Genomic DNA, 24,824 nt, shown 5'->3' with positions numbered 1-24,824 from the left:
GGATGGATGGATGGATGGGTGAATGGATGGGTGGATGGATGGGTGGATGGATGGGTGCATGGATGGGTGGATGGATGGATGGATGGGTGAATGGATGGATGGATGGGTGGATGGATGGATGGATGGGTGAATGGATGGATGGATGGGTGAATGGATGGGTGGATGGATGGATGGATGGGTGAATGGATGGGTGGATGGATGGATGGATGGATGGGTGGATGGATGGATGGGTGAATGGATGGGTGGATGGATGGATGGGTGGATGGATGGATGGGTGAATGGATGGGTGGATGGATGGATGGATGGATGGGTGGGAAAATGCATGTGTTGTGTGCTTACATGTGCCAGACGCTATGCATAAGGTTCGAGACACAAACATGAAATGAGAGGCCCTTCCGGCCCTTCTGAATAGGAGGAGGCAATCCATCCAGCATGGAGGTGGCCAGGGAAGGGGTGAGGAATGAAAGTAGGATGCTAGAAAGACCTGGAGTCTAGGCCAGCCAGGGGACAGAGCAGCTGAGAAGGCCAGGCTCCATCCATTGTCCATGGGATAGGCCTTACTGTGGGGGCCACAAAGAGGAGCAGCTCCGCTTCCCCAAGGCCGGGTGGGAGGGAGCTGGGGGTACCTTTTCTTCCACCTTCTCCAGCGCTGAGCCTGGCGATCATCATCACACATGCTCTGTTGTTCCTTCTCTATTCACTGCTTGTACCCCTCCGGTTTTGTGTCCTTCATTGGGGGTCAGTTCTTGGGTCTCCCCCCACTTCTCTGGGTTCTTCCTGGCTGGGCCAGTCAGCAGTGGCCCAGGGCCACTCCTCTGTTCATCAGCCCTCCCCTTCCCGGCCTGGGACAACTCCTCGAACTTTGAGGTGGCCCAGAAGGACAGCATTGTCTCCCACAAGCATGTCCTGAGTCCTGGGTGCCCGGCAGGGGCATCTCCTACAAGGGTCTTGGCCGGCGCCTCCCTTCTGCCTGCTGCAGCTTCCCCACAGGCTCCCTCTTAGAGTCAGTACCTTGTCCTGGGGCAAGGTGGAAGCGCAGGAAAGCCCTGAGAGCTTGCCTTGTCCCCAGGTCTGCAGCCCAGGGATGCTGTTGGGAGTCCTTTGGGGAAGATTTCATCTTGGGGGCAGCTGGGTGGCTCCGTGGAGAGAGCCAGGCCTGGAGATGGGAGGTCCTGGGTTCCAATCTGGCCTCAGACACTTCCCAGCTAGGTGGCCCTGGCCCAGCCCTTCCCGCTCTCCTCCGATTGGCAGGAGGTGAGGGTTTAAGAGAGAGAGGGCGCCTTTCCTCTGAGGAGCCCCGCATCTCGTGCGTGGCCACCCAGGACCTCCTGGACACTCCCCTTTTGCGGAGCTCAGACTCAACAGATGTTTTTGGCATCTCGGCCAAATGCTTCTGACTGGCTGGTTGACTGGTTCGACTCTGCTGAGAAGTCGGAAGGGCCAGGACTCTGGATCTGGGAAAGGGCCAGGAGTGGAGCCCCACAGCTACTCCCGGAGTAGCAGCCAGGCTGCCCCGCCTTCCCCAAACCTCGGGGCAGGAGCCAGACCAGTGAATAGTCCAGGGGCTCTGGAAACCCTCTCTCCAGTCCAAGCCTCAGCGGCCGCTTGGAAAACCCGGGGAGCGCCTCCAATCGGCGAGGTCTTCTCTTCTCTGGGATGCTGCGAGGCCAAGGTTCCCTGGGAGCCTCAGGCCGGAGTAGGAGGGGGGAGCCCCCCGAAAAGGGGTCCCTCAACATCTGGGGCCCTGGGCTGGAGACGGAGGCCCTGGCCCCTGAAGGACCTCAGTTCCATTTCGGGTTTCTGGGGAGACTTCACCTATCGCTGGCTGCCAGGGAGCATCTGCCCCGCCCCCCCTCCAGCCGGACCCTCCGGGGCAGCTCGCGGGCCATACCCGGCCACGCCTTCTCTCTGTTTCGGGGCCCTAGGGTGAATCCCCTTCCCCTCCCCCAGGCTGGGAACGGGGGGCGTTCGGACTCAGCTGGCAGGGTCCGAGTACAGGAAGCAAAACCTGTGCTCTGCCCCTCCCAAATCCCCAGGCTCCTCCACCTCCCGGCTCCACCCCGGGGCGTGACCCGCTCACCTGCGGCTCAGCTTGTCGGCAGGCCGGGGCGGCCACCTGTGGCTCGCGGGCCCTTTAAGGCGCTGCGGCCCTGCTCGGCGGGGGGCCCGCCCCGCCCCTCCTGGCCCCACCCCCGCCCGCCCCTCCCGAGCTCGCGCCGCCGCCCGCTCACTTGTCATTGGCTGGCGGCGCGGGGGAAGGCGGTCACGTGGGGGTGCGGCCGTCCGGCTCGGGAGCCGCCATCTTGAAGGAAAGTTTGAGGGGAGAGCCCGAGGAGGAGGAGGAGGAGGAGGAGGAGGAAGAAAAAGAAAGAGAGTGGAAAGGAAGAAGAGAAGACAGCGGCAGGAGAGAAAGAGACAAGGAGGGAAGGAGAGAGGGAAAGAGAGAGAGAGGCGGAGGAGGGGGGAGCGGCCCCTTGCCCAGCCCCGAGAGAGCGAGGAGAGAGCCCTGGCAGAGCGGCCGGCCGGCCCATGGCGCTCGGGGCGTGAGGCGGGGCTGACGCGCCAGCCATGCCCGTGCGGAAGCGAGGTGAGGGGGGGGGAGTTCGCGGGGGGAGGGGAAGAAGCAGGGAAGAAGCAGGGAAGGGGAGTGCCCCCGCCCCTCCGCCCCTCTCTGACCGCCCCTCCCCCTCCCTTCCCGCAGACACGGAGCGGGCGCTGCGGCTGCTGCAGGAATACCGAGCGCAGCTGAGCCCCGCGCACGACCGCCCGCTGCGGGGCTCCTTGGAGCGCGTCATCGGCATCTTCCAGAGCAGCCTCTTCCACGCACTCCTCGGTGAGACCTGGGTCTGGGGGGAGGGGAGGGGGACGGGAGGGGGCGGCACCCGGGGCGGTGCTACAGGGTTGGGGCGCCCTTCTCCCATTCCCGCTCCTCTTTCCGCGTAGGACACGAGGACCCGGAACACCTGTAGCTCCCATACCTGGAGAAGGGGGACCTCGGGGTGAAAAGGGGGCGGTGCTGCGGGGGAGGGGCTCAGAGCGGGGCGGACTCCCTCCCCTCCCTCCTTCCTTCCTCACTCCGCCCCGCGGACTCCTTCCGGGCTTCCAGGACCTGGAAGCCCCGGGAACACCTGTGGCGCCTGGGCTCTGGGGAAGGGCTGGGGGGACCACAAGGGAGGAGGAGCAGGACTTACGGCGGTGCTGCCGGGGGGGTGGGGGGACGGGGCCCTCCTCTGCTTCTGCGCACGGCGCCAGGAGAACCGGGAACACCTGTGGCGCCTGGGCTCTGGGGAAGGGCTGGGGGGACCACAAGGGAGGAGGAGCAGGACTTACGGCGGTGCTGCCGGGGGGGTGGGGGGACGGGGCCCTCCTCTGCTTCTGCGCACGGCGCCAGGAGAACCGGGAACACCTGTGGCTCCGGGCCTGAAGTCCAGTAGGGGGCCCTGGTCCAGTCCCTTGCCCTGCGGCCGCCTCAGGTAGCGCCTCCTCTCCGGCCAGGGTCTGCTGCGGTGACTGCTTGGTGGCTGGTGTTTCTTGGCTTAGTAAATCCGCTGGCGCCCCAAGGTGGGGAGGCTGCCCCCTCCACTTCCCCAGAGACCCCACAGCCTTGGGACTGGCTTCCTCAGGGCCGGCCCCTTCCCCCACCCTCGGGGGCTGTGCTGTCCCCCCCGGCTCCGAATCAGTACCGAGTAGTGTTGCCCAGGGCCCCACAGCTCTCTCCGCCGGGATACCGTACATCGGGAAGGAAGAAGTGTGCCAGCAGGGCGCCACAAAGGATGCCCTGCGGGCTGTCCAGTGCCCGGACCCCCATCGGGCCTTTTCCAGCTCCCCTTGCTGGCCAGCAGCGAACAGCACAACACCCCGCCTGGGACCTATTTCAGCTGCCACTGGGCATTAGCCTTCGCTGGCCCTTAGCCTCCCACCCCTTAGCGGGTGCCTGGCTGCACCTCTGCCTTTTCCCTTGCTTCAGTGGTGACCCCTGTGGCCCGGATGTGGCCTGCTGTAGTGGGTCTGTGGCCTTCCTTCCACCTCAGAATCTCTGGCTCCCTCCAGATTCAGCCCCGGAGCACCTCCTGCTGACTGGCTGAGGCCAGTGGCTGTTTGGTGCCCAGCGTGTGCTTCGGAGGCTGCGGGCCTTGAGCATCCCTCACGGTGGGGAAGCCCAGGATGGGGCTTCCCCTGCTCTTGACTGTCTGCTGGTTTTCTGCCCGCTCGGCCTCAGACCATCGCAGCTCTCCAAGCGGCCCAAGGGAGCGTGTCCCTTGGACTTGACACCTGACCCAGGGCCTGAGTGGAAAGTAATTGGAGCCTTTGGGAGAGGCACAGAATCCAAGTCTGGAGGTCAGATGGAGTCTGACTGGACTTGAGCACAGACATGGAGGGCTTGATTTGCTGTCTTGGGATGCTGGGAACCCCGGCTTGTCTTCTCTGGGGAATGAGTCCCTGACCCCCCCCCCCCCAGCAGTAGTCACCTGGTTCTGCTATTGTCATTGATCAACTACTTTCCTTATTCCTTCTGGCTAGTGAAGTGCCCTCTCCCCATTGTTCCTTCTTTCCTGACAGCCTTGCAGGTTTGCAGGTGTCCTCTGAAAGGTGAGAGAAGCAGCTTTGCCTTTTGGGGGGTTCTGGATAGGGGAAACTCCCCCTTTTTGTGTGAAGGGAAAAGCCTGGCCTCTGTCATACAAGTCTGTAAAGGTGGTGCCCCGGGGATTTGGAAGATGAGGACAGGTGACACGAGACCTGCAGTTTTTACAGTATTTGTTACTGCTGGGCCCTTTTAACATGCTACAGGGACTGGATGTTTAGTGGAAAAATATCTGGTTAGTCTTTGAACATAAATACCAGACCATAGGTTAGAGATAGCCAGACTCTTTGACACTCCCTCTCGATCCCTTCCAGGACCAAACACAAAACCCTCTTGTGTGCAGAGCCTTTTCTAATCTCATTTCTCCCCCCAGTTTTCTAGCCCCTTACTCCCTCCTCTCCTCCCCCACGTACTCTTCGATCCTGTGACGCTGGTCTCCTTGCCTTTCCTTTCCTCACGCAGGCCTGGAATTCTGTCCCTCTATCTGTAAACATTTATGAAGTGCCTGCTATTTGCCAGGCACTGCATTAAGCACTGAGGTTCCAAAAAGAGGCAGAAGACAGTCCTTGCCCTCTCGTGGGCTGGGAGAGAACCTACAAACAAATATATAGAAAGCAAGCTGTAGACAAAATAAATAGGATGTAATTTCAAGAGGGTAGGCACTGGGATTAAGAAGGCTTCCTGTGGAAGGAGAGATTTTAGTTGGGCCTGGAAGGAAGCCAGGGAGGTCAACAGTCAGAGCAGAAGAGGGAGAGTTCCAGGCCTCTTGGCTTCCCTCCTGGTGTCCCCCTTTTCTCCCCTCCGCACAGGCCACCTTTCCCCTATCCCCCAAATTCTAGGGCCTTTCCTCTGTTTATAATTGCCTCTCTCTTAACTTGGTTGGGCATAGTTGCTTGTTGTCTCCCCAGCTGCCCACTCCCCATTAACTGTGAGCTCCTTGAGAGCATGGATTGTCTTCTGCCTTTCTATGCATCCCCAGTGTCCAGCTCTGTCTGACACATAGTAGGTATTTGATAGATGTTAGCCAACTGACTGGCACAGATTCCTAATTCAGAGAAAACAATAACCTTTGTGGTGGAGCACCCAGAGAGCTCCTCAGTGCTGCCAAGGGAGCTCCTGTGTCAGATTCTTCATGATGCTCATTTTTCTGATGCTTCTGTGCCTGTTGTTGCCGAGGTCCCTGGGACCTGGACGTTGTGAGCCAGGCTGGAAGTGGAGGAGATGATTGTATATAAAGAGGACTTGACTGGTTTTAGTCTTGTTTTTTATTGGCTTGAACTGTCTTATTTGCTAACTATTGAGTCTAATGCTTCTCAGAGAAATATTTTGGCTTTGTGGAATCTCACAGAATCCCTCTTTTTAAGAATTGATTTAGGAAAAGGTTAGAATCTCCATCAGCAATAGATCGTGATTTATATGTTTAAGATATAGCAAAATTAAAAATGATTTTTGTTATGTTTTTCAAATACAGCATTCTTTTTTTTCAGAATCAAAATATCCTAAACTTTTCTGAAAGTTGAGCATTTTAAAACAGGTTTGAATTAAGTATGTTTTTAATAAAGCTGGGAAGTGGTAGAAGATACATTATACACATTGGTTTAACTTTTGCCTATCTTGATCAAACATGGGCAAATTAATAAAGTCCAACACTGGAATATTGAGTTTTCCAGAGAACAGAGTGGGGAGAAAAATGGCTCCATACTGTTGGAAGTGATTGGGGGCATCCGATTGGCTCAATTGATAGAATCTAGTCAGGCCAACCTAAATTCAAATCTGACCTCAGACACTTAATAGCTGAGTGACTGGGCAAATCCCTTAACTTTGCCTCAGTTTCCTCTCAGCTGTCAAATGAGCCGGAGAATGAAATCGCCTACCACTCCAGTATATTTGTCAAGAAAACCTCAAATGGGGTCACGGTGAGTCAGGCGTGATTGAAACAACTGAGCAAAACAATTATTATTTTCAGTTCTTCATTGCACTTGTTGCTACTTCAGGATTGAAATTGGGATTTGTTATCTATTAGTCATCAGGACAAACAAAATATTTACCTGTTTGTGAATACAAAAGGCTTTGGGGTAGAAATGGCTATTTCTGAGGAAGGCAAAGTGCTTAGAGCTGTCAGAACATCAAAATACCAGATCTCTGCCCTCTAGGTTCCCAAGTGGAGAGCTCTGACAGTGACCTTGCAGAGGTTACCCAGGGGACCAGCATCTAGGAGAGATCCTGGGTTGGAACCTAGACCAAGGCCTTTGGCTCCAAGGCCACAGTCCCATCGTACACCCAGTAGGGCCTCTGCTCTGTGGAAAGGGAATCTGGAGTAGTGAGCCCATGGCTTGAGGGATAAAGGAAGGAGGAATGTTTAGCCTAGAGCAGTAAGTGTTCAGCTAAGCAGTGAGTTTTCCTGGATTTTAACAAAGCTCTTGTTCAAGTTTCTTACGCTCTCTTGTGGAGGGGGATTGATTAGATAACACAGTTGGCTGCATTCAGGTCTGCCTGGATGACCAGGAGCTCAGCATGGTGTTAATCATTCCCTGTGGTTCGGTGTGGCAGGAGATCTTCAGTGGAACGGCTGGGGTTCTGTTTGGCTCTGGGCCGCTTTAATGTTCTGATCATTTCCTTGGATGAAAGCCTGGATGGCAGGCTGCTGATGTTTGAAAATGACAAAGGGACACTCAGCTTGGAGGGGAAGCTAACCCTAGACAAATGAGGCAGGACACAAAAGGTCGGATTGAATTTAGTCAGATGAAATTCAGTAAGAATCAGTGTAAAGTCTGGGACTTGTGCACTTAATCAGAAGGTAACTGTTCTGAAAAAGGTAGGGTGGTTTCTGTAGGGTCAGGATCAATTAAGCAGTGTGTTGTGGCAGCCAAAAAAGTAATGAGATATTTACACAGTCTGATCTGTCCAAGAGGAGTTTGATAGTGCCCTATTGGGAGAGGAGATTGGGGCTAGAGATATCTGAGAATTACCTTCAGAGGAACCCACAAGGGCTGCTGAAGTCATTCAGTGAGATAGTGTAGTGGGAGAAGGGAAACGGACCGGATAAAACCTGGAGAAGGAGAAAGAGGAGATTTTTGTAAGTGTAGGGGAAGGATGCTGTAGAAAGGTGAGGTTGAAGATTCTAGAGAGGAGGGTGATGGGGGCAAGAGGAGGGCGATGGGGGCAGTGTGCGGGAGAAGACGGAAGGGGATGGTGGCCAGAGTTGAGGACTTTCCTTAGCAGGAAGGTCTTCCTTTTTGATATGAAGCAACGCAGGTGGGCCTTAGAATTAGCTGCAGAAATTGCTCTTTCTAAATGGGAAGGTAAACAATCTGTCAAGTTCCTTTTATCAAGAAAAGTTCTGGTATCTGCCTAGGGTGGGCAAGCCAGCCATAGAGAATTACAGATGAATCTTAAAATTATTTATTAAATTATTTAATTTAAAATAATTTATTAAATTATTTATTAAAAACACCTACCACTTGCTTTGTGCTATAAACTTTGGGATACAACAACAAAAATGAAACACCTCCTGCCCTTTCAAACTGCTGGAAGGGAGACATTTATACAGATAATCAAGTTCTAAATTTCACACCAGGAGTGTATCTGGGGTGCCCAAGATTCTGGGCTGACATGGATTGCTCCCTCTGAGTATGGGGGCTGACCCTTAGAAGGAGCTTGGTCTCCTTGGTCTGTTGCTCCTCCAGGAAATCTCCAAAATCGGCTTCCCCAGAGGTGGGTGATTTGAGTAATGGGCCCCTAGCTTTCAGAAATAGTCAAAGTGAATGGAAGTTTGCCAACATCCCTGGACTCCAAGGAGATGCAGTAATGCCCCTAACTAGCCTTCCCATCTGCCATTCCTGATTAGTTCATCTTTATTACTGAGAGACTTTCCAAAGTGTGCCAGGACTGTCATTAGAGTAAGAAGGAGCCATGAGGTCTGTACTAGGCTTTAAAGTAGCTTTGCTCTCTAGGATGGGAGAGTGGTGCTCAGGGAATATTCTGGGGTCACTTGTCTTTGTCCCGGCCCAGGCTACCTCAGCAGAGAGTCTTCTCTCTTGGGAACTCTTCAATATTGAGTTAAACCCCCTTTCCCCACAAATTGGCACTGTCCAGGAAGTCTCTCTAGTAGTTAAAAGCCTAGAAGCTAGGATAATAGCCCTGAGGAAATGCAGAATCCTTTCCACTCAGGACTGGTGGGGTTCTTAAACATTTTAGACACAGCATGTTGTGGCAGAAAGAACATTGACTCTGGAGTTGGGAGACCTGGGTTCAAATCCTGTATGAACTTAGATCAATGCCTTAAAATTTCTAGGCCTTGGCTTTTCTGTCTGTAAAATGATGTGGAAGGGGTTTGGACTAATGACTTCTGAGCATAGCTGGGCAAGCAGTTTGACGGGACTTAATGGAATTCTTCTCTTTAAATGCAGAAAATAATATGATTAGAAAAGAAGTCAGCTCTTTTAAAACAGTCATCCAAATAATAAAAAATTTTTAAAAGCCTAGGGCCCTCAGGTTAAAAACCCTAGTTTTATATCTGTGATCCAATAAACCAGTGATTAACAATTTTTTTTTCTGTGAAGCTCTGTAAAAATGGAGATTTGAACCCCAGACTTCAATCCCCAGAAGTCCTTGCTCTAGTTCCCAAGATGCCCTCTAATCTCACTGAGATCCCCACTTGGGCGAGATCAAAATTTCTATTTAAACTGGCTGTAAAGCCTACTGAAGCTCTCTTCCTGCTTCCGCTTCTAAGCACATGCTTCTTGAGATGTAGTGTAAGTGCAACTGAATGGGCCTTTTGGCCCTCCTAGGCACGTGCTTTCTTATTTTGTATTTTATTTATTTTCTTAATCTTTAATAAACCTCATAAAAATATAAGACATTTAGCTAAGAAACTAATTTTAACTGTTACAGTTATGGCGACCACGAAGGGACTGAATCTCTTGTTAGTGCTATAAGGGGCTTGGTAATTTCCCCATGGCAAGGGATCCATTGTCTGCAAACCGTGTTGCTCCCAGAATTGCTCTTAACTGTTTCTTAGTGGTAGGAACACACAATTTTTGAATATTTTCAATTCACTTGGGAGAAATAGAATGGGCATCAGCTGTCAGAATGAACCCCAAATATTCTACTTTGGGGAGACACCACTGAACTTTATCCTTCAAGATCTTATGCCCTCTTTTGTGCAATTCCAAAAGAAGGTGTTTACTATCTTCCTGACATGCTTCTGTATCTGTGGAAGGCAAGAGTAGATCATCTAAGTATTTTATTAATTTGCTGTTTTTAAATTTTATATTATCTGTATCTTGGCTCAAAATGTGTGCAAATAAGCTTGAGCTCTCTACATAACCCTGTGGCAAACGACTCTAGGAGAATTGGGAGCCATTTCAGGTGAAAGCAGAAATATGCCTGGAGCTCTCATGTATGGGTATGGAAAAGAAGGCTGAACACAAGTCCACTACTGTAAAGTATGTAGCTGTGCTAGGAATAGAGGAAATAACAGTATTGATATTGGGAACTACAGAGTGTCTCTTTTTAACGTGATTGTTCACAGTCCTCAAATCCTGTACGAATCTATAGAGGTGCTTGCCATCGGGCCCCCTTTTTGGTTTTTTAACGGGTAGGATGGGTGTGTTGTATTCAGATTTACAAGGGAATATTATTCCCTGGTCAATTAATGAGTTTATTATTGGGGTAATGCCCTCTGTTGCCTCCTTGGAGAGAGGATACTGAGGAATGGAAGGAGGTGGGCTGGATTGAGTTTTTATTTGCACAGGAACAGCTGATTTAAGTAAGCCTACATCAGTAGAAGATGTGGCCCAAAGAGACTCTGGTATATCTGTAGGTATTTCAAAGGTGGGAGGCTCTTTTGCCTCCTGGCTCTCTGAGAGAAGTACAGGGAGTAAATTTAAGGATTCCTCGGGCACTTCTAAGGACATAGAGCCATCAGGGCGCACATTATTGTGGCTTGTAATTTGCATAGGAAATCTCTCCCTAGCAAGTTTGTGGGGGATCCAGGCATTAAAAGAAAAGAATGTTCAACAGTTAGGGGTCCCACACATACCATGTGAGGAGAAAGTTTTGGGACCTTTAACAGTGTTCCTGATACACCTACTACATTTAGGGAGCCAATAGAATCACATTTTCCAACTGGTTTGCTTACCAAAACTGACCTAGATGCTCCAGTGTCCAAAAGACAATCATAATATGAATTTCTCACCTTTAAAGTGTTTTGAAACCTCCAGGATAATTTAATATATACTACTTGTTATGCTTTTTTAGATTTATTAAATATTTGCAATAACTACAATGATCACTTTTGTCTCAGAAGTTCCAAATAAAATTTATATTACTTTATTATGAGATGTAAAATTTTATTCTATCTATAATTATGAAAACTAAATAGAAAAATATAAAACTTAATTATAACAAATGACTAATATCTTATATGGGATAGTCTGTTAGAATTAAAAGAAGTAAATTAGGAATACCTCTAACATATTCTTAATAATCATAAATCATATGTAAATTTCATTTCAGAGTTGAACTTTTTTATTTGAAAAAAGGTTTGAAATATTGGATCCAATACCAATCAGTCCTTTTTTTAAACTAAGGACCTTCTATCTTAGAATCAATAATGTATAATGGTTCTAAGGCAGAATAGCAGTAAGGGCCAGGAAATGGTGGTTAAATGACTTACCCAGGGTCACATTGCTAGGAAGTATCTGAGGCCTTATTTGAACCCAGGACTTCCCATCTCTAGGCCTGGCTCTTAATCCTCTGAACCACCTAGTTGCTCCCTCCAGATGGTCTTAAATTTGTTTTAGCATTGAGCTTATATTCTGAATTTTATTTTAAAATCAAAGTGAAAATGCTTACTCACACATATGTGCTAGAAAATGATAGAATTTTATTTTATTTATTTAAAAATTTTTTAAATAATATTTTATTTGGTCATTTCCGAGCATTATTCATTGGAGACAAAGATCATTTTCTCCCCCCCCACCCCCATCCCACAGCCGACGTGCGATTCCATTGGGTATCACATGTATTCTTGATTCGAACCCATTTCCACGTTGTTGGTATTTGCATTAGGGTGTTCATTTAGCATCTCTCCGCAGACATAGCTCCTCAACCCCTGTAGTCAGGCAGTTGCTTTTCCTCGGTGTTTCTACTCCCACAGTTGTCCTCTGCTTGTGGATAGTGTTTTTTCTCCTAGATCCCTTCAAGTTGTTCAGGATCACTGCATTGCCACTAATGGAGGTCCATTACATTCGATTGTACCACAGAGTATCAGTCTCTGTGTACAATGTTCTCCTGGTTCTGCTCCTCTCGCTCTGCATCACTTCCTGGAGGTTGTTCCAGTCTCTATGGAATTCCTCCACTTTATTATTCCTTTTAACACAATAATATTCCGTCACCAACAGATACCACAATTTGTTCAGACATTCCCCAATTGAAGGGCGTCCCCTCATTTAGAAAATGATAGAATTTTATATGCTCTCATTGAGTTGTTTTTTATTTTTAGCCCTAAATTTATAAGGCTCTCAGTTTTGGATTACTTTTATAGGTCAGTCTACTGTTACAAAGCAAAGCTACTTGGAGGGATACACACTTGTAGATATACTGGTACAATATTGTTACGTAATTCTAGAATATTGTTAATTTTTTAGTTGGACTGAATATTTAGTTGGTTGCCAGGGATTTAATTTCTAAATCCCAAAATGAATTATTAAAGTAAAATGAAATTTATGGTAGTTTATTTTACAATAGAGGGAAGATACTAAGGTAGAGAGAGAAAAGATACTAAGGAAGAGAGAAAAGGAGAGAGAGAGCATGTAAGAGCGAGAGTGCACCTCTGGCTCTCCTGCCTTTTGGTTGATGGAGACCATCTCTAGTACAATTGAAAGGTGACTCCACTTTCTATTTGGCTTCAGCCTCATTGCTTAACCCAGACGGCTCTCTCTGAAGTTATAAATGATCCCTTACTTGTCCAAACTAATGGTCTTTGCCCTCATTCTTTTTGAGCTCTCTGTAGCCTTTGAACCCTGCATTGATCACTCCTGATACTCTTTTCTCTCTCCTCTAGGTTTCTCTGACACTAGTTTTTCCTGTCTCTCCTACTTACCTTAGTGATACCTGCTTTTCCTCAGTCTCCTTTGCCAGATTGTCATTCAGGTCATGCCTTTTTAATAACAGTGTTTCCTAAGGCCCTGTCTAAGGCTGACCCATTTCTCCTTTCTCTATGCTACTTCCCTTGGTGATTTCATCCGCTCCCATGGATTCAGTGAGATGTCTGTGCTGATGGTTCTCAGCTTTGCTTTTCCTGCTCCAGTCTCACTGCCCACCTCTAGCCAGTTCAAACTGGATGTCCAGTAGACTTCTTAAACTCCTTATGTATCATTCGTCTCTCCCACCCCTTTCTAAACTTACTGATTACCATTGGGCATCACTGTTTTTCTAGTCCCTCAAGCTTGCAATCTAGGATGCTAGGCTTTGTTTCCCCCCTCCTCTCATGACTTTTGGGTAATCCAATAATTCTTAAATTGGCTCTCTTAGATCTGTTTTCCAGGTCAGTTTTTTTTCTTCTTTCAGTGAGATAGTTCGTGTTTTCATCTGTTTTTGTTTCTTTTGAAATCCTTCCTTCCTCCCTTCCTCCCTTCCCCCCTTCCTCCTTTTCTCCTTTTCTTCCTCCCTTCCTCTCTCATTAGCTTCTAGTTGCCTAATTCAGATTTTTAGGGACTGGTTTTCTTCCATGAGCCTTTGACCCTCTTTTCCCATTTGGCCAAATCTGCTCTTTAAGCTGTTATTTTCTTCTTGCATTGATTTCCTTTTTCTTCCTCATTTTTCCTCTGCCTCTCATTGATTTTTGAAATCCTATTCCAGACTCTGAGACCAATACATATTTTTCTTGGGAATTTTGCATGTAGCTGCTTTGCTTTCACTGCCACTTTCTGAGTCTGTATCTTGCTTTTCTTTGTCTTCATGAAGTTTTTCTACAGTTAGATGGTTTTTTGGATGTTTATTCATTTTCACAGCTTTTTTTCTTGATTTTTACTTTTATCTCAGGGTGTAGAGGGGTACTTTCTTAAAATTCAGTTTTTTCTTGCTGCTACCTTTAGCTCTGTTTCTGGGTTTATGCAAGTTTCAGTACTTCCCAGGTGATATGAGCCTGTGAGCTCTGAAAAACCGCCTCTCCCTACTGATTCAGTCATCTCCTGGGAATGCTGACCACTTGCAGATTTCAGCACTGCAAGCTACTCTGTCCTGGGGCTCAGGGTCTACCCTTAGGCTTGGGCAGGGGCTTTGGGGGCCTCACTTGGGCTTGATCAGGTCACACACTGCCTTGCCTAGGGACTTATAACCTTGTCTTGAGCTTGGGTAGAGGCTCTAGACCTCTCTTTGGATTTACATAGTCCTCACTGCATCTCCCCTTGGGTCTTGAATCCACTAGGTGCCTTGCTGTCTGTCTTAAGTTGGGGATTGAGGCCTCAGTTTGGTCTTGAGCAGGGTGTCAGAGCCTCCCTCTGGGTCCATATCAGCTAGGCACTCTGCTAACTGCCCTGTGCTAGGACTTGAGCCCTCACTGCAGGCTTGGACTGGGGCTTGGAACTTTAAAGGGGTGTGCCTGCGGTTGCACTGATGTTGGTTTGGACCCAGGTTCAGAACTTGGAATCATATATGTGGAGTGGGGGTGCTTGTTGTTAGCTTGTGCTGGTATTCCTTGGTGGGACTTTGCTCTCCCCTCTCACCCCAGTGAACCTGACCTTTTCTGCCTAACCTTCAAGTTGTTTTCTTCAGGAAAGGTGCTTCGCTCTGTCCCTTTGTTGGTTCTGTCACTCTGGTATTTGTTTTGAAGTGTTAAGGGTAAATTTTAGGATTGAAACTGAATATAATTTTAGTGGTCGCCAGGGATTTAAATTCTAAAACCCAATGAAATACTGGTCAGAATAGAATTTTATGGTGGTTTATTTACAATAGAAGGAAGAAATTAAGAATGAAGTAGAAAGAGGGAAAAGGGAATTAGATCTACTCTGGCCTGGTCTGAGCAAGGGGGAGTTCAGAGGCCTCTCGGCCAAAGGGCCTTCCTAGAAGATTAAATCTAGCTCGACTTCCAGTCATAAGGCCTCCTCCAAGATGAGGGGCTTCCTTGGAGGCTGGTGCCTTCAGAAAGGTCAAGGGAAAGGGATGTCAGCCTTATTACTCACCACATGGTTGTTCAGGGAAGTGGACCGAGGTCCCACACTAGAGCTCCTCTAAGTCAAGTTCCACCTCCAAAGTCCACAAAAGTCCCTCTCACAGTAAGTGACACAAAATATAAAGGCAGTTCTTTACCTCACTTCCTGTGTCTCACATGTACCAATGGTGGCTTAAACTTGGCTTAGGACAGCTCAGAGAGTCAGTCAGTTGTTTCTGATTTGTCATTTGCTAGCACAGGCGGATCATAAACCTTCCCCACAGTTAATCCTTAAGTGGGTATGTATACATTCCTGGTTGCTACAATTCTAAAGATTAAACAGGGTGGAGTAAATCTAAAATTCACATAAGTGTTATTTTGAGATTGGTCAGAGAGGATTTGAGTGGTTCAAGCTTTCTCTGCTCCTACTCTGCCATCTTGATGTTGCCCCTCATATTTTCAGGCTTGAGATCTAGAGTCATCCCAAACACTTTATTATTTGTCATCTCCTACATTCAACATGTTGCCAAGGCCTATTGATTTCACCTCTGCAGCATCTCTTCAATAGGTCCCCTTCTTTCCTCTGGTGCTGTCATCTTTGGAGGCTATTGTAGTTGCTGGTGGGTTTAGCTGCCTGAAGTTTCTCCTCCTACTCCAGTCCATCCTCCACTTAGCTGTTTGATTTTCCAAGGGGCAGCCCTGATTGTGCCACCTCTTTAATCAGTAAATTCCAGGGGCTCCCTATTGCCTCAAAGATCAAATATGAAATTCTCTGTCTGGCATTGAAAGCTCTTTGCAACCTGGCTTTTCCTCTGCCTTTCCAGTCTTCTACCTCTCAAGTTTGATCCAGTGACATTGGCCTCCATCTCTAGGCTGTGGGCATTTTCTCTGGCTGTCCTTCAGGTCTGTAATGCTCTCCTTCCTGGCTCCCTTTAAGTCCTAGCTAAAATCTCACCTTCTACAGGAAGCCTTTTCTAATCCCTCTTAATTCTAGTATCTTCTCTCTGATTATTGCCTTTTATTTATTATTTACTTATTATTTATCCTTTGTGTGTCTTGTTATCTCCCCCATCAGACTGGAAGCTCCTTAAGGGCAGAGATTGTCTTTTGCTTAACATAATGTCTGGCATTTGTTAGGTACTAAATAAATGCTTATCAGTTGACTGACTGATTTATTGAGTGATAGACATAGAAGGTTTATTTCTTGAGAGAACTTGTGCTGGTCTGTGACCATTCCAAGGTGCTTAGCGGTCATGGATTTCCAGCAATCTGATAGTTGTGCTGCAAGAACACAGACATTCTGAACATCTGGACAACATGATTACACAGTTAATGAGGTACAGTTGATGACAGTAAGTATAACAGACAAAGGAGCATGGACCCACCTTAGGTTTATTTATTAAAAAAATTTTTTTTCCATTTGAATAAGTTTAGTCAATTTAGAACATTATTCCTTGGTTACAATAATCACATTATTTCCCTCCCTCCCCTCCATGCACTCTTCCTTTAGCCAGCGCGCAATTTCATTGGGTGTTACTTGTGTCCTTGATCAGAACCTATTTCCATGTTGTTGTTTGCACTAGGATATATTCATTTAATGTCTACATCGCCAATCATATCCTGTCAACCCATGTATTCAAGCAGGTGTTTTTACTCCCGCAGTGTTTCCTCTGGATGTGGATAATGTTCTTTCTTGTAGATCCCTCCGGGTTGTTCAGGATCACTGCATTGCCACTAATGGAGAAGTCCATTACATTCGATTGTACCACAGAGTATCTGTCTCTGTGTACAATGTTCTCCTGGTTCTGCTCCTCTCACTCTGCATCACTTCCTGGAGGTTGTTCCAGTCTCCATGGAATTCCTCCACTTTATTATTCCTTTGAGCACAATAGTATTCCATCAACAACATATACCACAATGTGTTTAGCTATTCCCCAATTGAAGGGCGTCCCCTCATTTTCCAATTTTTTGTCACCACAAACTGCACAGCTATGAATATTCTTGTTCAAGTCTTTTTCCTTGTTATCTCTTTGGGGTACAAACCCAGCAGTGCTATGGCTGGATCAAAGGGCAGATAGTCTTTTAGCGCCCTTTGGGCATAGTTTCAAATTGCCCTCCAGAATGGTTGGATCCATTCACAACTCCACCAGCAATGCATTAATGTCCCAACTTTGCCACATCCCCTCCAGCATTCATTACTTTCCTTTGCTGTCATGTTAGCCAATCTGCTAGGTGTGAGGTGATACCTTAGAGTTGTTTGATTTGCATCTCTTTGATTATAAGAGATTTAGAGCACTTTTTCATGTGCTTATTAATAGTTTTTATTTCTTTGGCTGAAAACTGCCTATTCATGTCCCTTGCCCATTTATCAATTGGAGAATGGCTTGATTTTTTGTACAACAGGTTTAGCTCTTTATAAATTTGAGTAATTAGACCTTTGTCAGAGGTTTTTGTAATGAAGATTGTTTCCCAATTTGTTGCTTCCCTTCTAATTTTGGATGTATTTGTTTTGTTTGTACAAAGACTTTTTAATTTGATGTAATCAAAATTATTGATTTTACATTTTGTGGCTTTTTCTAGCTCTTGCTTGGTTTTAAAGTCTTTCCCAAAGGTCTGACAAGTATACTATTCTGTGTTCACCTAGTTTACTTATAGTTTCCTTCTTTATATTCAGGTCATTCACCCATTCTGAGTTTATTTTGGTGTGAGATGTTGATCCAAACCTAATCTCTCCCACACTGTCTTCCAATTTTCCCAGCAGTTTTTATCAAAAAGTGGGTTTTGGTCCCCAAAACTGGGATCTTTGTGTTTATCATGGACTGTTGCTGAGGTCACTTACCCCAAGTCTATTCCACTGATCCTCTTTTCTGTCTCTTAGCCAGTACCAAATTGTTTTGATGACCACTGCTTTATAGTATAGTTTGAGATCTGGGACTGCAAATCCTCCTTCCTTTGCATTTTTTTCATGATTTCCCTGGATATCCTTGATATTTTGTTCTTCCAAATGAACTTTGTCATGTTTTTTCCAATTCATTAAAATTTTTTTTTGGTCTCACCTTAGGTTTAATCTGTTTTCTTCATTATTTGTCTAAGCAATCAGCAAATAATCAAGCATTGATCTGTAGTTTTTGTTGATTTCCGAGATACAAATGCTCATGTGTGGCTGCCAGCAGTCACAAATTAATATATTCGTGGGTGAACACTCAGAGGTTGAAGGGAGGTTGAAGACTGAGGGAGAAGGGGTGATAAGGAAAAAGGAGAGGGGAAACAATAAAGGAAGAAAGACTCAGAGCTAAAGAATTCAACAACCTGAACTCCAGCTTGCTTGCTCCTCTGATGGTGGTGATAGCTAAGAAAGAACACAGTAAAGACTGAGACGAGAGAATTGTAGCAAAAGCATAGGCCTTAGCAAGTAGACTCTAGGTGGAATTGAGCTCTGATGGAATAGAGCTCTCTGGTGGTAGAGAACTGTGGTAAAACTGTGGGTAAAGAGCTTCCTTGTGTTTGGGCATACTCATTTTTATTGGGGTTACAAAAAGGAAGGGGGGAACCGACAAAGGTGGTCTGACAAGTTAGATAATCATCACAAGATGCACACTGCCAGATCCTAAAACAAGGCATCTAAGATTGTTTGATACAGATGTTAATTGATTATTATTGGCAAAACAAGGAGACTTAGATATCTGCTCTATCATAGTATAGCCTCAGGGCTGGGTTAGGAATTTGACAAGGTTTAGAAATATCATAACAGTTAGCTTTTTGAGCACCCCTAAAATATCAAGATTAGTATATTCCTGGACTCCTACAACATGCTACAAGTCAGCCTTGAAAAGGAGCCACTTTGGTGCAGGATACAGATGAGAATAAGGCTTCTGTTTGGGGCTACCTGTCTCTTTTGTGCTTGTTTGGAAACAATTTGATGACAGGTTGTGAAACTGCAAGAACATGTTGGGCCTAGAAATGGTCAGAGGGTAAGATAACTTCTGCAGGAACACTGAAATCCCAAGGTTATGTACATGTTTGGAATGGGTTTTGGATTGCTGTGGAAACAAACCTATAATGCTTCAGTCATGCATTTACTTATAACAGGAAAGTATATATTTGTAACATAATTAGTTATTTACTGTGTAAGGAAGAAAGGAAACAGGCATTTGTTTTTTATTTTTTAAATTTTATTTAGAATATTTTTCCATGATTACATGATTCATAATTCCCACCCTCCCTCACCCCTCAAGCTGACAAGCAGTTCCAATGGGTTATACATACATCATTATTCAAAATATATTTCTGTGTTATTCATGTTTGCACTAGAGTGATCCTTTAACATCAAAACCGTAATCACATCCCTATTGTGCTATGTGATCGAGTATATATTTTTCTAATGCATTTCTGCTCCCACAGTTTTTTCTCTGGATGTGGAGAGCTTCTTTCTCACAAGTCCTTCTGGATTGTCCTGTCTCTTTGCATTGCTGAGAGTAGAGAAGTCAGTTACATTCGATTGTGCTACAATGTATCTGTCTCTGTGTACAATGTTCTCCTGGTTCTGCTCTCACTCTGCATCAGTTCCTGGAGGTCCTCCCAGTTCACATGGAATCCCTCCAGTTCATTATTCCTTTGAGCACAATAGTATTCCATCACCAAGAGATACCACAATGTGTTCAGCCATTCCCCAATTGAAGGGCACTCCCTCATTTTCCAGTTTTTTGCCCTCCTTGGCTTATATTCCAGAGAAATCAAACCAAGAGGACAAGGACCCTGATGTACCAGAATGGTTATAGCATCTTTCTTATTAGTTGTAAAAAATAGGAAATTAAAGGAATTCCCATCCATTGGGAAATGGGTAAACATTTTGCTATGTTTGTAATGGGGTACTATTTCATATAAGAAATGATGAAATAGTTTCAAAGAAAATTGGAATTTCCTGATGTTAGACCCAAGAAGCAGAAGCAAGAGAACAGTTTGCACGATAGCAGCATTGTCAAGAAAAACAGCCTTGATAGACTTGAGACTTCTGAATGGTACAAATAATTGATTCTGATCCCAAAAGATGCTGCTCGATTCCTGGGGATGGACTTAAAATGCAGAATGAGGCACATGCCTTTTGGATTTGATCAATTGGGGAATTTGCATTTCCTGACTGTGCATATTTGTTATGAGTGTCTTTTTTTGTTAAATGGTTAGGAGAGGGAGGGAAAAATAATAATTGCTTATAAAGAAAAAAAAAGGAATTCCTAATCTTTTTTTTTTTTTAAACCCTTACCTTCAGTCTTGGAATCAACACTGTGTATTGGTTCCAAGGCAGAAGAGTGGTAAGGGCTAGGCAATGGAGGTCAAGTGACTTGCCCAGGATCACACAGCCGGGAAGTGTCTGAATTCAGATTTGAACCCAGGACCTCCCCTCTAGGCCTGGCTTCCAATCCACTGAGCCACCCAGCTGCCCCCAGGAATCCCTAATCTAACCAAAGTAATGTAATAAAAAAAGAAAAGGAGTGATGAATTTTAGATGATGAGGTGGAGATATTTCTGGGATATGTGGTTTGAAATGTCCAGTAGATGGCTTTGACATGAGACTTTAGCTCAGGAGAGAGTTTGGGGCTGAGTGTGTAGATCTGTAAACTTAGAAATGATGATAAAACATATGAGAACTCATGAGGTTCCTAAAAGGGATTGTGGAGGGAGAAGAGGGCCCTCTATAGAACCTTGGGAGGTCCACCAGTTTCAGGGCATGGTACAGATGGGGAACACCAGCCAAGATCATCAAGAAGGAGCCCTCAGACAAGGGGGAAAACCAGAAGAGGCAGGAGTTTCCTGAAGGACAAGAGGCTCCTTGAGGACAGTGTGAGAAACAATAGCAGGTGTTTGCAGAAAGGTTGAGAAGGATGAAGGTTAAGGAAAGATGTCAAGTTTGACAATGAACACAACTTTGGCATCTTGAGAAATTGTAGTTTCAGGTATATGGTTCAGTTTGAGGCCAGAATGTAAAGGAAGGAGGAAATAAGGGGAGAGAGATAGAGAGACAGGTTTTTCAAGGGAAAAGATTTAGACTTAGGGGCAGTAGAGTCTTGTGAAGGAGCAATTTTAAGGATGAGAGAGATGGCTATTTCTGGAGGTAATAGGAAAGTAGAAGAGAGTGAGAAAGGGGGAACATGAGGGGTTTGGCATTTTTCTGGAGGGCAATGGGATCACACACACCTAGAAAGAAGTGGACCCCAGCAAGGAGGCTGCCCCCTCTTCAGCAGAGTCTGGAAGAAGGAGTAAGAGATGATGTCAGGGGGTTGGAGATGGAGAGGAGGGAGCTTCTGCCAAGTCACCTCAATTTTCTCAGGTAATAAAAGGCAGAGGCCTAGTCAGAGAGTATTTAGAATAGCTTTCTGGTAGAGTGAGATCAAGAATCAATTAGGGAGAAGAAAATGGATTGCTTTGCTGCATGAAGCTGTCTATCTTTGATAGTCTTCCTAGCCACCACAGTCCTGAGAAGCCGAGTTGTTGGAGCAGAGTATTCTGGGGAGAGTATTCTAGGGCTAAGGCTTGGCAAGAGCCTGAGCAGGGGTTAGACAAGGTTTGTTTCTGGGCATTGGTCTAGAACCTCACATTTAGGGGACCTCCAGCTGTGTTTAAAGTTTTAGGGGTTCAGAAAATAGTAGTTTTTTTAGCCCCTTCTCTCTCATGCAGAAGGGAAGGGAGCTGAGAAAGACTGGGGCCATTTTGTATTTGGCTTCTTAGTGCATTGGTTCCTTGCCCACACAAGACTGGGCCTTCAACAGTTTCAAGGGAGGCACCTCTGTGCCTTGATGAGAAAATGAAGGACCTGATGAGGCCCCTTAATTTGCACAGAAGGATATCGAGGCTATTTGTAGCTCTGAGTGAAGCTTTTTCTTTATTCGTATGCTATTGTGGTATTACTTAGGCTAAACAAGTTAAGAAATAATCTCCTTTAATGCTCTGTTATTATATAGCTCATCTTGCCTTTTCCTATTTCTAGACATTCAAGAATTTTATGAAGTGACCTTATTGGATAACCCCAAATGTATTGATCATTCAAAGCAATCTGAACCAGTACGGCCTGTGAATACCTGGGAATTTTCCAGCCTTCCAAGTACTACTGTGACTACAGACACACTACCCAGCAGCCTTAGCCCCAGTGTAGAGGTAAGGTTTTTTAAAAGGTGGTTTCTGTTTTGTTGTTGTTGTTGTTGTTGTTGTTGTCCATTTTGCCAAGGATACTTAATTTGGAAATTTTGTTACAATAGGTTATTTTTTCCCACATACTTAAGACCTGGGTCATTTATAAATTTGACGTTTTCAGAATAATTCTTTGTTTGACCCTTTTATTTTGTTGAGCGGTGATGGGAAAGAGAAGTTAGAACTCAGATCGCTCTTAAGGGAGATAAATCATTTTAAGTTGAAGGAGACAAGAGTAGAGTGATTCTGAACAAATGCACTTTGAATGATTTTGCAAATGAAAATGGTCCAAGAAACTTTTTTACACCATCATTCTCATTGGCCTTAATGATGAGCTGCTCAGGGAGATGGGCTGCCTGGATGGAGGAGATATTCAAATGAAATAAAACTCTTAATAAAAAGAATGAGAAATGTTTATTAGCCCCCAAATGGGGCTAATTTGGCCTTAGTTTCATATTTTCAAGCTTTTAAGAAAAGTTTATTCTAAATATTCTGATTTGAATTGGAGCCACCAAAAGGGCAATTGGCTCCAAGAGTATGCTGGTTTGGATATGGTTCTGTTGAGACTGACTGTTTTTGTGATTGTTCCAAGTGATCCCTACACTATTCAGTATGATGTTCAACAAAATCAGATTTTCTTCTGCGGCTTTGATTTGCTGTTGGGGCAGATAGCAGTAGGTATATGAGGAAGGATGGGTGCCCCAAAGGAGAAGAGCATCTGTAGGATCTTACAGTAGAAAGGATCTTCAAAGCCCATACAGAGAGCTCCTTCACAGCCCAAGAGAGAGTCTTTTCCTCCTTGTTAGTAGACCCCTTCTGAGCCTGTAGGTGACAATGCCTACATTAGGATGGATATGGCAGGGTCAGGAGGGAAACATTTTAGCAACAGAATGGATTTGGGGGATGAGACAGTGAAGAATAAGGATGGTAGTGCTCTTAATAGTGATAGGGAAATTGGGAAGAGGGCAAAGAAAATGAGTTTTGGACATACTGAGTTTAAGATGTCGGTGGGACATGAAGTTTGAGGTGTCTGATGGACAGTTGGAAGAAAGATAGATAAGTAGATTTGAGACTCATCAGCGTGGAGATGAGAATTGAATCCATCCAGGATGATAGGACTTCCAGGAGAAGAGAAAAGGACCTAGGATAGAGCCTCCTGGTACACTACTGCTCCATCAGCAAAAGAGAGTAAGGTCAAATAGATTGAAGGAGAATGAGGAGAGAATGATGTCCCAAAACCCTAGAGAGAAGAGAGTGTCAAGGAGAAGAGGCCAGTGCTCAAGGCTGCAGAGAGAATGAGGATTGAGAAAAGGCCATTGGATTGGACTGTTAGTAATCACTGATCACTTTGGAGAGAGCACTTTTAGTTGACTGATAAGCTTAGAAGACAGTGAGCAGAAAGGAAATGGAAGCCCCTGCTTTTTATTTTTATTTTTATTATTATTTTTATTTTATTTTTTATTTGGTCAATTTCAAACATTATTCCCTGGTTACAAAAATCATTTTCTATGCTTCCCCTCTCCTCTCCCCTCCCCTCCCATAGCCAACACACAATTCCACTGGGTATTACATATGTCTTTGATCAGAATCCATTTCCGTATTGTTGGTATTTGGACTAGGATGTTCATTCAGAGTCTCCATCCCCAACCCTATCCCCCTCAACCCATGTAATCAAGCAGTTGTTTTTCTTTGGTGTTTCTACTCCCACAGTGTTTCCTCTGAATGTGGATAGTGTTCTTTCTCATAGATCCCTCCAGGTTGTTCAGGATCTGCATTGCCACTAATGGAGAAGTCCATTACATTCAGTTGTACCACAGTGTATCCGTCTCTGTGTATAATGTTCCTGGAGGTTGTTCCAGTTCACGTGGAGTCCCTCCAGTTCATCATTCCTTTGACCCCCCAATAGTATTCCATCACCAACAGATACCTCAACGTGTTCTGCCATTCCCCAATCGAAGGGCAAGTGCTATGGCTGGATCAAAGGGCAGGCAGTCTTTTAGCGCCCTTTGGGCATAGTTCCAAATTGCCCTCCAGAATGGTTGGATCCATTCACAACTCCACCAGCAATGCATTAATGTCCCCACTTGGGCAGTAGCTTTCTAATTGGTCTTCCTGTATTCACTTGTTCCTCATTCCAGTTCTTTTTTCATTCATTTATATCTTCCTGAGGCAAATGAGCATTAGAAGGGCAGCCTTCCCATTTACTGGGCAGAGCTCCTGGTGGTCCACTCTGTTTCTGGTGGTAATGCACAAGATTGAGGGATGTTAATTAGTAGAACTTTGAATCTGGCTGATGGGTCTGTGACTTCTGAGAACTATTTCTGCCAGGGGCAGATGCAGACCCTTCCCCAGCTGGACATTGTGTTCTTATTCACTTATTCAGTCGGGTAGTATTTTCTATAATCCTATTTGGGGTTTTCTTGGCAAAGGTCCTGGCATGTGTGACAAGGAAATCACTTTAAAAGACTGATATATATTAATTTAAGGTCGCCAAGGAATTCAGCTATGTAATTCCTAAATGAAAACTCAAGTCAGCCGTCAACCTTTTATAGAGTTTAATTTCAAACAGGAGGAAGAAAGGAATTAGAGATAGAGATAGAAAGAGAGAGAGAAAGGGGAGAGAAGGGAATAGGGCTTAAATACCCCCTCTGTTTAGGCTGGGCCAAAAGGCCCAAGCCCTTAGATAGCTGGGGCAAAGAAAGGAGATCAGTCCCTATTACTCACGTGACCAAAATGGAGAAACAGTCTCACGGGCCTCCACCTCCAGCTTCCTTTAGAGCAAGCTTCTCAGAGCACCTCTCCAACCACCCCCTCCGTCCTCAGACCCCTCTATCTTTAAGGAAACCATCCAAGTTCCCTCCCCTCAGTTCTCACATCTACCAATCACTCTCCATCATTTTCCCT

At 45.7% G+C, this 24,824-nt stretch overlaps 1 protein-coding gene across 15 annotated transcripts in view; it reads left to right on the top strand.

Moving 5' to 3' along the window:
• Positions 1 to 2,256: 2,256 nt before the first annotated feature.
• The window catches only part of DLG1 (discs large MAGUK scaffold protein 1), a 244,764-nt gene continuing 222,196 nt past the window's right edge, over positions 2,257 to 24,824 (top strand). For all 15 annotated transcript variants that reach the window (XM_056808371.1, XM_056808368.1, XM_056808367.1 and 12 more), the window contains exons 1-3: positions 2,257 to 2,587; positions 2,702 to 2,833; positions 21,721 to 21,887. In XM_056808371.1, coding sequence (XP_056664349.1) covers positions 2,569 to 2,587; positions 2,702 to 2,833; positions 21,721 to 21,887 — 318 coding nt within the window. In that variant the 5' untranslated portion in view covers positions 2,257 to 2,568. The remainder of the gene's footprint in view (positions 2,588 to 2,701; positions 2,834 to 21,720; positions 21,888 to 24,824) is intronic.

The sequence above is a fragment of the Monodelphis domestica genome, chromosome 8, assembly GCF_027887165.1.
Source record: "Monodelphis domestica isolate mMonDom1 chromosome 8, mMonDom1.pri, whole genome shotgun sequence".
Lineage (NCBI taxonomy): Eukaryota > Metazoa > Chordata > Mammalia > Didelphimorphia > Didelphidae > Monodelphis > Monodelphis domestica.
The sequence above is the reverse complement of the archived record's forward strand: the minus strand, read 5'-3'. Positions and strand labels throughout refer to the sequence as shown.